Below are 12395 nucleotides of genomic sequence, written 5' to 3' on the forward strand. Positions count from 1 at the left end.
CTGAGCTGGGTTCGGGATCGTTTAAACGCTCAAGGCTGCGCCTCTCCCGCTCCGAGGAGCTGAGCCCAGCCCCGCGTTGCGCTGCGCCGCTCCCCCGCCGCCCCCCGTGCATCCTACGCGGGCTGGGCGAGGGGCTTCGCGGGCTCCAGGTAAAGGACCCCCCCTCTTCATCCCTGGGCGATCGTAAAGGCATTGAGGACTCCTCCAAACAAGACATACTCTTTTCCCTCCTTCCTTCTTTTTTATTTTTTTTTCTCTTTCCCTTCGCTCGCAAAAAGATGTCAGGGGGTTAAAACGTCCTGCTCGCCCGCTCCCTTGATCTCGGGGAGAGAGGTAAGAGTTGCTGGCACCTTTATGGGACTCAGACCTGCTGAGGCTGCGGGAAGCGTCAGCCCCCGCCAACTTTGATCGGCCCTTATTCATCCCAGCTGCGCTCTATTTGTTTGTCATTTCACCCTTTTTCTCCCAGAATCGTTACTTATGGTCTGAAAAGTGAAACGAGCCGCGATTTACCTTTACATGGACTCCTTTGCAAACCGGGGGAAACACCTCCCTCCTTTCCCCCGCCCTCCCCCAGAGAGGGGGGCTGCCAAAAGGAGAGAAAAAACTGTCTCAATCATTATCAAATCAGCTTTGAATTCATTACTCCAGAGCATTAACTAATTACCAGATCAGAGAGAAGAAAAAATAAATATTCCTTTAAATAACTGAAGGTAATTATAACCCTGTTGTTGACACTAACGATTAATAATTGATCAGAAGTTATACACAATAAATTGTCGATTTATCTCCCTATAAAAATGCACATACTTATTATTTTTTTTTTCCTGGGCGATTTTTAAGAGCCCTAACAGCAACAGTATCCACACAGCCGCCGTACCAGGAGCAGTACGACTATATTTTTTTTTTTACCTCCCAAATATTCGGCAGTCTTTTGAAATCCCCCGTCACGGGTGACACAAACCCGGGTGGAGCGGAAGGGACTTTCTCTGCCGGCCTGCGCTCCTGCCTCTCCGAGGAGGGCTGGGTCGGGGTGAGCGCCCCCCCCCTTCCTTTCCTTTCGGTTCCCAAATCCCGAAAGGAGCAAAGTTAACGGTGTTGGCCGCCTCCGAGGCAGAGCGGCCGCGTCCTCCCACCCCGTCCCTTACTTTTCCTCAGGGAAAACGCAGCCGGCTCGGCCCGGATTGGATGTGAAACGGTGACATTACCCCTTGAGTCACCGCTTGGGCGGGGGCGGGGAGGGGGGCTGTGGCACGGGTCCAGATTGCGGGAGCCCGGCTGTCACCCGGGCCAGGGCGCTTACAGGTAAAACGCTCCTCCAGAACCCGCTACCTCCCCATCGCTGCCTGCAGCTCCGAGCTACCGACCCGCCAGCCTCTGCCCCGCTGGCCGCGCTTTCCCTCTGTAGTTTTAATAAAGACTCTGCTTCAGAGCCTCCGAGTAATAATCAGGGATTAGATGCATGGGTGCTTTGAATATTCACCGTGGATCCCTTTGTTTCTCTAACTTTTTTTTTTTTTTTTTGCCTCGCTTTTATTTCTTTAGAAGCCGGGAACATACCTGAGTTATTAGTTACCGGATTAAAAACAAAAGGGTGAACTTCGTATAATTTAATGTGCAGTATTACTGCTAATAACCATATCTTTTACCATCATTATTCAATCCTACAATGGAAAGGCTCTTTTCGACTAACTGGATCGTGAGAAGCTTGCCCAAGCACCCGGAAAATGTCTGAATGCAGAAGGCAGCGAATCGACCTATATGTAAATTCCGTCTCTTTCTTTTTTTTTTTTTCCCCAAAGTTAATAAGCAATAAAATCCTCCCGGTATTGATTACATCCCTGCCACGGTTCCTCAGCGGCACGGTGAGTCTGAACCGCCTTTAAGTGAGATGTAACACATGACGGAGGCAGAAACTTCCAGTGACGAGAGGGTTGTTTGGTTTTGGTGGTAATTTTTTTTTTTTTTTTCTTCCCCGTGAGGTCGGGCATGGAGGGGCCGCGAAGGAGCGGGCTGGACGAGGCTGCTCCGCTCCGCTCCGCCCCGGGCTGCCCGGCCCCGGCCCCAGCCCCGGGCTGCTCCCGCTCCTCGCAGTGGGACTGCCGGCCCCCCCTGTCGGGAGCTAATTGATGGCCCGTTAGGGAAGCGGGTGCCGCCAGGTAGGGCGAAATCCGGCCGAGCACCTTGCGATTCGTTTCTTCACCTGAAAATCACCTTTCACCCCGCAAAACCTGGAGACCTCCGGGTGTGGACGTTTGGGGAGGCAGTCCTCTTTTTTGGTGGTGTTGGTTTCGTTACTTTTTTTCCCCACTTTGCAGTCTCCCTCTCTCTTACGGGATCTGAGAACGTCGGTGGCCGAGGTGCAAACGGAGCGGGGAGAGAAACCCAGGCGCCCATTGCGCTTTGTATTATCTTTCCCCTTAGCCGAGCCCGTTCCCCTCCAGCCGAGAGCTGGTGTTCAGCAACAATTCCCACGTCTGTCTGTCTGTCTGTCTGCTCGCCGCTGGCCTGGGCTGCGTGTTACCTCCGTCCCCATCCCTTCCCCCAGCCTCCAGCCGAACAAAGGTGGGCGACGTTTTTTTCCGCTCTCGGAGGCAGTTGGTGAGCAGCTTTCCCGAAACAATAACTCTCTTATTGAGAACAAATGTTGACATTCGCAGGGAGCGAGGAAAAAAGCAGCCCAGGAAGTGCAAAGTGGAAAGCGACCCTCTTCCTATTTGACGACAGCGCCAATTCCGCCGGGATCCCACCTGAGATTAAAGCCTGAATTTCAATAAATCAGCTCTAATGAAACCTCTGGCCCCGAAGAGGGGAGGGCTTGTCTTTCCCGCGCCGAAACGAGCACAGAAACGAGGGGAGGAGTGGGGGGAGAGGGAGCAAATATAGAAAGGGGTGTGAGATTTTAATCCCAACGGGCTGATTAGCATCGTTATGAAATAAGCCGTACACGAAGCGGTGTATTTTATCGTTCATTCCTCTTCCTCGCTATACTGAAATAATCGCCTCGTTTGTGCCAACAATCTAGCAAGGCTGCACTTCCCTCCTGCTTTCAATTTTGATTATTAAATCTCAAATGACGTTGAGTATGCAGTTCTTGCCCATTAATTTCTTGTTTAAAAAATAAGTTTATTTGCCAAATCATTTGGGTGTCGCCCATCTGCATCCATGAGCCGTTCGTGAATTTCTCAGAGGATGAGAGAAGTCCATTGGGTTTTACATACATAGTGAATACTTGAAAGCGAGTTTTCCAAGTCTTTCTACTTTTCTTTCCAGAAAGAAATCCAGGTCTAAATACTAGCAAGGGTGGGTAAATTATGGAAATCTTTTATAAGTCTTTGGGCGTATAAACATCAAAGGAATGTCGTTAGTCTTTTTTAATCTCTGCCACAGCTTTTGGTTTTTACCAATTAAAATGTATACGTTGTGTCCAACGGAGACCTGTAACATAAAACGTGGGAGGTGGGGGCGGATGGAGTAAGAGCAAGAGAGGGGAAAAGAAAGTTCAGGAGTCTCCCCCGACATAAAAAGTTCCTCCTCAAAATCTTCCTAAAGTGCTCAGTAAAGACAGTGGAGGATGGTTATAGTAAATATTTGCATCTACATCATATGCTAAATTAGAGGGGAAAAAATGAATTACTTCTTAGTTATTTGTCTAATTGCACTACGCACTGCAGGCAGATACAGTTGCCTTTTACCTCAATGAAAACCGGGATGTTACAGAAGCAAAGCAGCATTATGCTACAAACAGCATAGGATGAGCTGCAAACATCTTCAGTGTTTTATAGGTAGCTAGACAGATCCCAGAGTTTTCCAGAATTACAGTATTAATTTCTGTCGTATCAGTTGAAAAGCACATGCATTTTCTCAATCAGTTAGACATCTTTATAAGGGTAAAATAGGAGAGTAGGAGGGAGGATGGATCATTGGAATTGTGTATATGTATTTAAGAAAACCAGCTCCCTTTCCCCCTATTTAATATAATCACAACATATTTCCTGACTCCAGACTAGCACAGCTCTTTATCCAGTTAACATTCCCAAAGCTGATGCCTAAAGTATCTAAGATCACTTTCAAATGCCCTTTCTAACAAGACCTGAGCAAGAGGCCACTAATTTTCACTGAACAAAAAGCCACTGGAGAGAGATCCGTTTGTCAATATCAACTGGTCCAGCAATTTCCCATCTTCAGACACATCGGCCTATCTGAGCTGGCAGATGTTTAGACAAGATTTTATAAATTGTTCAATATCAGACCATAATGAACCCCAACTGACCATTCCAAAGCAGCTAAAAGCATTCAGGATCTCCCCTGCTGGGATCTAATAATGCTCTCACGCTGGAACATTATTAATCATGGAATAAAATAGATGAGCCTCTTGAAAAATAAGTGTATGATTGATTAAAGGGCAATCTAAGAAGCTATTATTCTTGTTTTATAACCGTAAGTTATATTCACTCAATTTATCTTTTAGGGAAAATAAATGATTGTTCATTCCTTTTCTGAAATTATATTATACGAGGATTCCTATTATATTACTAAAAATTAAAATTATTAGTTAGCTGATTTTATGAGCCAAATCAAAGTGAATTTCCAATGCAACTGTAAAGATTGGGTTTACTGATATAAAGAAAAAGTGAGAAAATAATTAAAAAAAAAACCAACAAAACCAACACAAAACCAGGAATTGGACTTTTTAATCTTCTCTTTCTTTTTTTTTTCCCTTTGCATATTTTAGCCAGAAGCAGAAACAAAGAAATTAGAAATAATCCGTAGTTGATTATAATTCTTTTTTTTTTTCCCTAGAAAACATGGATTTAAAGAATGTTAACTCAAATAAAGAGCTACTTCACACCCAACATAAACAGTTTATAAGAAACATGCATATATTCACATCACTCCCTCTACGCATATGCATGTGTATATACAAATACGTATTTGCACACATGTGTGTATTTAAAGCGTAAGTATAACGGAACAACCCAGAAGGAATTAATTTATGCAAAGCATATCTTTGCAACATATTTAAATTGCTTACTCATTTTATGGTCTAAGCTCTACTAGTGAAATTACAACTTTTGTCATTTTCTAAATAATAGATTATTATTTTGGGGGAAAAGAATGAAAAACACCATATTGTTGCAGACTAGTCTGTTTTTATTTACAATTAGAGATATAAATTAGTAAAGAATTCTCATTAAACAACCAAAGATTGTATAACCATCAACGTTTCAAATAAAAACCAGGCAAAATTTATTTACAAAAAGTTCAGATTCCATTGCAATACAACTTGCATAAATTACTAGAAGCTTTATATCGTTACAAAAATAAATATCAAATTTGTTTCCACTTTGTAAGGACTCAAGTTCTCCAATCACGTCTTTATTATCTCTACTGTATACATCTTTACAAATAAATTTTACAATAAATCCTATCACACCTATTGAATATATACCGTGGCAATGAAGTGATCAATTCAAGATATCCTGAGAAAAACAGATCTGTTTTCAAAAGTCACACATACATTGGGGAAACTATACTATACCAGCAAACTCACATATGTCCAACAAAATTCTGGTTTAATAATTAGAGTCTGAAGATTTAATAGTGCTCTGTGGTCTTCTTTTATACAGTGGCACAAGATGTGATCCGGATTTAGAGATTTGTTATATATATTAGCTCGGGGAGAGATGATGGCTTGCTGACTTTTTTCAAAGCAATTGTGACACCTACCTGTGGACCAAGGAAAAAACCAGATCATCCAAAAATTCTTCAATTACACTCTAACACCATTAAATGGGGGGGAAAGCGCGAGTAAGGCAAAATTCTTACTAGTTTAATTTCTTCTAACAAAAGAATTAGTTGAAAAATACGGACAAGGTGATTTTTTTGTTGTTGTTTATTTAGCCCTAAATAGCGGAGGTATTAAGAGCGCCTTTGCTAGCTAGGCAAGAGGCAATTCGTAGATAACACACTCTGCTTAAGATGCATGTCGCTCTCTAACATTGTCCCTTTTTCTTTTAAATACCCGGTCATTGCGTGAAGCCTCACTCAGAACGTACGTTTTGAGCACTGCCACGTGAGCACAAGCACTCTGGTTTTAAACAACAATACCTTCAAAAATTTTTTTTCCTAAAGATTTCTTTCCATAACATTTAAATATTCCTTAAGGCTTCGCCTTACACAAGAGAAGAGGATGCAAGGCGAGGGAACTGTCTAACCTGACTTTAAAACGAAGACAAACCCAAGATAGAAAAGCCATAACAAGAGCGGTTTTTAAAAAAAAAAAAAAAAAAAAAAAAAGAGTAGAAAAGAGTGTCTTCCTTCGTAATCAGACTCTTAAGTAATGAAGCAAGAAATTAACGTTAAACAAGTCTAGAACTGTGCAGCGTCTCTCAGACCCGGTGCCAAATGATCAGTGTAATAGAAAATTTTCTCACTTACTTGCATTGCTGTGTGATTGCACTTCTATAGGTATGGTTGTACTCCTACTGTGCAGACTTCAGTGGGATCTGTCAAAATACAACCGTCAGTTAGTCACAGGACACAGCCAGCTAACTAGATTATACAGTGTGTGTAGGTCCCAGCCCTCACTCGCGCGGGATTTGCGGCTAGGTCGTTTAAAAGGCTGCCCAATATTTTATAACTGCTCGTATCTCGAGTATTTTGATAGAAAAAGCTGACAATTATATTAATGCAAAACTTTTTAGGGAAAAAAAAAAACCAAAACAAACCAAACAGAATTAAACAAAACAAGAAAAAATATCAGTTAAAAACGTCATGCCTCACGTAATTTCACGTCCAAGGTCAGCAATCATCTGAACCCAAAGCTGCAAAAAAAACCCGTGAGAATACTGGAAACAAAGAGAGTAAAACCAGTTTGTCGGGATGAAGGAAAAAAAAAATACAGGCAGTGACACCAGTGGTCTCTGGATATCTTTGTGTGTAGTTTTTCTTTTAAAAGCTGTGTCTGCAGCCTGTGAGACTGATCTGAAAGTCGCCTTTTACATTTCCTCTCTCAGTTCTCGGAGGCGGGCAGCGATATGACGGCGCCGCGCCGCTTTTAATCCCCAGATTATACGAGTGCCCACCTTCACCCGGCGGTGGTGGTGGTGGTGACTGTGCGCTCCCTGTTCCCTCCAGAGAAGGTTTCGGTATTCAGAGTGTATGAAGGACTTGGACGGGTCGGGGGAGGAGGGCGAAGGAGAAGGGGGAAGAAAGAGGCAAAAACGAGTCACCTACCTTTCTTAGAGTCATAACTAGAGGGCCTGTAATGTTGTTCTAGCTGGTTAGTGATCGTTTTCAAAGAGTCACTGCTCTGCTTGTGGACAGAGCTGGCGTTTAGGACAGTCTGACTTAGTCCCTCGTTTGAAGCCACTGCTGCGGAGTTGTATCTCAGGATTCCCTGGCTCTGCAGAGCGTTGAAGTTCCCATAGTTTGTATAATTGCTATAAAAAGGTGAGGTGTAATAAATATGCCTCCCCAGGAGGGAGGAGGGCGAGTAGGCAGCGCTGTGCGGGGCGGAGGCGGGGGTGGCCGAGGCGAGCGGCGCGGGCTGGCAGCCTTGGCCCAGGGTCTGGCTCTTGAGGTCCGAAGTGGCTATTTCGGCCAGCGACCAGAGCTTGGGCTTGCTGGCCGGCGTCGGGGGGCCGGGGGAGGCGCGGCCGCCCAGCGCCGCCTTGCTGGCGCTGCGGGCGGCGTCGGCGTGCGGGTGGCCGAGGAGCGGGGCCTCCACCGCCGCCAGCGGCGAGGAGGTGGCGGGCTTGGCCGGCGGGTCGCACTCCCCACCGCCTCCGTCGTCCTCCTCGATGTCCTCCTCCTCCTCCTCCTCGTCGTCGTCGTCCTCCTCCTCCTCGATGTCCTCGTACTTGTCCTTGCACTCCGAGCCCGACTCGCAGAGGGGGTCTCCCGCTCGGCAGGGCAGCTTCTCGCCGTCCGACTCGGCGGAGCAGGAGTGGTCCGTCAGCGAGTCCACTTGCAGGCTGATCCCTGCGAGGGTCCGCCGGGGACAGAAAGACAGAGTCAGAGCGGGGGGGGCGCGGCAAAAGAGAGCGGGCGAGAAGCGAGCACGGCGACCGCCACCGCGGCAGAGGGGGAGACGCCAGCCGTCCCGGCCTTTCCCGTGCAATCCCGTTTCGAGGAGCATCCGTCCCCACGGTCTAGCTCCGCCGCGGCACCCCGCACCCCACTCCCCCCCCCCCCGCCCCCTGCGCGGCGCAGCCGCCGGCCGCGGCACCTCCGCCCGTCGCCCCCCGCCCGCCCCGACCACCGGCACTGCGCGGAGACAAGCACCCGGAGCGGCCAGAGGCGACAGGACGGGACACGTTTTGGGATCGCTTTTGTTAAACGCCGCCCACTCCCTCCGCTGCCCTGCTCCCGGGGGAGAAGCTACGGGGCGGGATGGGGACACCCTGCCGCGGCTGCCGTCACCTCGCGCCCACCTTCGTCCTCCGCGGAGGTTTCGTTGCTCTCGGGCATCTTCTCGGGACTCTCCTCTTTACTCCTCGCCCCGTCGCCTTCGTCGTCGTCCTCGTCCTCGCTCTTGTTCCGCGGGGCCCAAGTCATCTTGTTCTCCTTCTTGAGGCGCCGGCGGGCGTTGGCGAACCAGGTGGAGACCTGGGTGAGGGTCATCTTGGTGATGATGGCCAGCATGATCTTCTCGCCCTTGGTCGGGTAGGGGTTCTTGCGGTGCTCCTGCAGCCAGGCCTTCAGCGTGGCCGTGGCGTCGCGGGTGGCGTTTTTCCTGTACGCGGGGTCGTTGAGCTGGTAGGGGTAGGCAGGGCTGCCGTACGGGTGGTAGCTGATGGCTCCGGTCATCCCCGTCGTATGGGCGTCGTAAGGGGAGCCCTGGACAGAACAAAACGGTGGGGTTGGCAATTTGTTATTGCTGATAGCCATTAGTAAGTTGTCAAGGCGAGATCGGCGATTATATTTGTATTTCCCCGGGACGATGTCTTGTATCCATATTCTATGAGAGGGAGAAGCAGCACCCAAAGGCCATTAAGTTGCGATTCCCCCCCCTCCTTCCTCCGCCCAGCACGCAGACACAGGCACACGCGCTTAAAATCAGCGATGTTTTAATCTTTCTGACTAATTTCAGCTCCTTGTAATTGAGTATTTCCCAATATAATTTTTGAAGCGCGCAGACATTTTAAAGGCCCTACAGGTAGTGTCTTGATACCTACATTTCTCTCAAAGGTTCAAAAGATGTTTCCTTTTTTGCTATAGAAAATACAACAAAGCCGCCACTTAGCAATTCACTGCACTAATGCATTGCAAATCCAATTTGCAAATCAGAAGATATGCACCGTTTCGAATTGTTCAAATGCGATGTAATTAGCATTTTAATTCGCCCTTTAACGTTTAAATTGCGCTTATTTAAGTCTGCATAATGCAAGAAAAGTTAAAGATATCGCCGAGGAACTCGCTAACTTTCCGCAAGTCTCTGGATCCCACAAATCGGCGAGTCACAGGCGCAACATCACCCAATATCCCGCACAGTTCACAACCTCGCTGCAACTTCCAGCCGCTCGCCTACTGCTTCTCAACAGGAAAAACAAGCCAGCAAGATCCTCAGATCTCTTATGCCACCCTGAATAAAGGCTGCACGACAATTTTTGCACCATATTTTACAGGCAGAAAGCAAGTAGTTTCGCTGTCACTTTGCAGGGAGAGCGAACTAACCCGCTGCCATCCCCTCCTAGGATCTCGACAGCGGCTCCGCTCTTAAATTCCAGGCACAGGTCTTTGTGTGAACGGACTAGATACTTGTCTGACTCTGCCTGTGTGGGTTTATAAAACTATATAACCATTTAGACATGCAGTGTATTTATATAGTTTATGGGTTTATTTATATAGTTTATGCACAGAATACACACACACGCAATTGCAAATGCTCCTTTTAACTAATAAGAAGAAAGTGAAATCCGAAACTGCGGCCACCACAACCATCTTGGGCTTAAGAGAAGCTCACAGATCGCAAACAGATGCTTCTTTTCATTCCTAAAATCCAGTTAAACCATTAGCACAAAACACACTGAAAGTAAATAAAACCACACGGGAATAAAGCCCGCTGCGCCTCTAAACACCGACTTAAAAAGAGAGGGGAAAAAAGAGGGAAAAAAAAAAAAAGAGGGAAAAAAAAAAAGAAATCTTTCCCTATTCTACCGTAGTGAAAGGGGGGGGAGGGGGGGGGAAGAGAGAGGAGAGAGAGAGAGAAAGCGGGAAGGGGGAGAGAATTAAAGCACCCAACCCAACTGACTGAGTCGATCCATATTTCTATAATCAGGTCGCCCGCACGGCTCCGCAAACCGCGGGGCGAGGCCGGGTCCCAGGCCCGCCGGCACCGCTCTCGACCGGGGCACGGAGCGAGGCGGCGCCCCGGCCCCGGCCCCGGCCCCGGCCCCGGCCCCGGCCTCGGCCCCGGCCCCGGTCCCGGCCGCCGCCCCGGCCCGCCGCTCCGCTCCGCTCCGCCCGTCTCCGCGCGTCTCCGCCGGCCCCGGCCGGGCTGCCAGGCGGCGCGCAGTGCTGTCCGCGGCCGGCGCCGGCAGCGCGGAGGCGGCGGCGGTGCGCGGCGCCCGGCCGTGCGGCGCGGTGTCGGGGGCTGGTGGTGAGTGTGTGAGGAGAGAGGCTGAAGATGATGAGGATGAGAATGCGGATGCTAATGAAGAAGGAGAGGGTTTCTCTTCGGTAGTTACCATGTAGGAGGGGAATCCCGTGGCGGGGTCTGTGGAGTACTGGAGCGGGCTGGTGAAGCCTGTGGCCGCCGCCTGGGCGGTGAAAGCTGCCGATCCCGGGTAAGGGCTGAACGCCGATCCCGACGAAGACCTGGCCAGCTCCTCGCTCCTGGGGGCCGCCAGCGCCGACGCCCCGTACGCCGGGCAGGAGTACAGAGCCAGCGAGCCGGGGGGCTGGTAGAGGTAACCCTGAGGATAGGACATGGCTCGCACTGGCGTGCACAGGAGCAGGGAGGGGGCGAGGGTGACCGGCCCTGCTGCTGCCGCTGCTCCTGGCGCTGCTTTCGTGCTCTCCCTCTCCCTCTCTCCCGCCCTCCCTCCCTCCTTCCCTCCCTCCCTCCCTCTCTCTCTCTCTCTCTCTCCCCGGTTGGCTCTGTGCAGTTATGTAGAGAATCAGAATTGTTATATGCTCCCCCCCATGCGCACCCGGTCAGAATGAAAACAAACAGGAGGAAAAAAAAAGAACACCCCCCAAAAAGGGAAAAGAAATCAAGCGGTCAGAAGCCTAACCGGGAGGGGAAGGGCATCTGGGAGAGACGGAAGAGGAGAGGGTTAATAAAAAGAGAGAGAGAAAGAGAGAGAAGCAGAAGAGGAGAGGGGGAGAGAGAGGGGGAAAGAGAGGGGGGGAGAGAGAGAGAAGCGAGCCCCCGAAATCAGAAAAGTGGCTGCTGCATATGGAGTTCTCCCAGCCAGCCAGCCAGCTCCCCCAGCGCCTGCGAGCCTGTATTTTGGGGGAAGTATAGAGTCTGAAGTGAAGAGTTGAGGGAAGGAGCACTCGAGTTTCTGAGGGACATTGGAAAACAGAGCTGTCCGTCACCGCCGCTCATCTGCATAGCGCGGCGGGCCCGCCCCCTCCCGCTCCGGCCCCGTCTCCTCCCGCGGCCGGCGGCAGGCAGGCAGGCAGGCAAGCAGGCTTTGTAATGCAAGCCAGTCTCTCCGACTGCGAGCACGCTGCTGAAGCCGAACGATGATACTGCTCATCAGCTCCTCGCCGGACTCGCGGAGCCATAAATACTCTTTGGCACACTCTCGATTACACCCCGCTTCTCCCTCTTTCTGTATCCGCGCGGGGAACAGAGAAGAATCTGAATTATAAATATATGCCTCCCTTTGCACACGCACTCGCCGAAACGCTATATGCGCGCACACGTACCGTAAATGTGTGCATTTGCACGCCTGTGGGTACGCAGGGCCAGGCTCGACGGAGCCGGGCAGTGTACAGGGGAAGAGCACTTTGTAAAAGTACTGCCCTATATGGTAGGAAAGAAGAGCAACTGCTCAAATCAGCAGATCCAGGATCGCGCTGTTCCTGGCAGCAAGAGCTCTATAGTTTTATAAGTTGCCACAAACAGTCAAGATCTAGTTATGGCGCGCGTTTGCACATGAAGGGAAAAAAAAAAAAAAAAAGCCCAAACCCTCATCTTTCTTTCGTTTCTATTCTTCCTGGTCTGGTGCGTGGGGAAGAGGTCTGGGTGACTCCTTCCGGGGGGCTAGCTGCCCTACACCCCCCTTCCCCCCGTTCCCCTGCAGTTCAGATAAATCTCCTGGAATACCATCATCATGTAATTAATTTCCCGAATAACGTAATCTCTTCCTCTACCCCCTCCCTTTAGCCCTGGCCATCATCAGCTTCTAGCCATTGCCTCCTCCGGGAGGACGAGG

The 12395-nt window shown here is 49.5% G+C and overlaps 1 protein-coding gene across 1 annotated transcript; it reads right to left on the reverse strand.

The window, feature by feature from the left end:
• Positions 1-6465: 6465 nt before the first annotated feature.
• On the reverse strand, positions 6466-10937 carry IRX2 (iroquois homeobox 2). The gene is made up of 4 exons (XM_086609133.1): positions 10695-10937; positions 8439-8844; positions 7240-7986; positions 6466-6509 (listed from the first exon to the last, which is right to left on the reverse strand). The coding sequence occupies exons 1-4, from the start codon at positions 10935-10937 to the stop codon at positions 6466-6468; spliced, it is 1440 nt and encodes a 479-aa protein (XP_086465259.1).
• Between the last annotated feature and the right edge of the window lie 1458 nt (positions 10938-12395).

The sequence above is a fragment of the Tauraco erythrolophus genome, chromosome 3 (genome assembly GCF_009769465.1).
Source record: "Tauraco erythrolophus isolate bTauEry1 chromosome 3, bTauEry1.pri, whole genome shotgun sequence".
NCBI lineage: Eukaryota > Metazoa > Chordata > Aves > Musophagiformes > Musophagidae > Tauraco > Tauraco erythrolophus.

Coding starts and splice junctions, on each gene's coding strand:
- IRX2 (XM_086609133.1), bottom strand. CDS start 10,937: ATGTCCTATCCTCAGGGTTACCTCTACCAGCCCCCCGGCTCGCTGGCT. Junction 7,987..8,438: donor AACCTCCGCGGAGGACGAAG/GTGGGCGCGAGG, acceptor GGACCCTCGCAG/GGATCAGCCTGCAAGTGGAC. Junction 6,510..7,239: donor TAGTTATGACTCTAAGAAAG/GTAGGTGACTCG, acceptor GTATTTTGACAG/ATCCCACTGAAGTCTGCACA.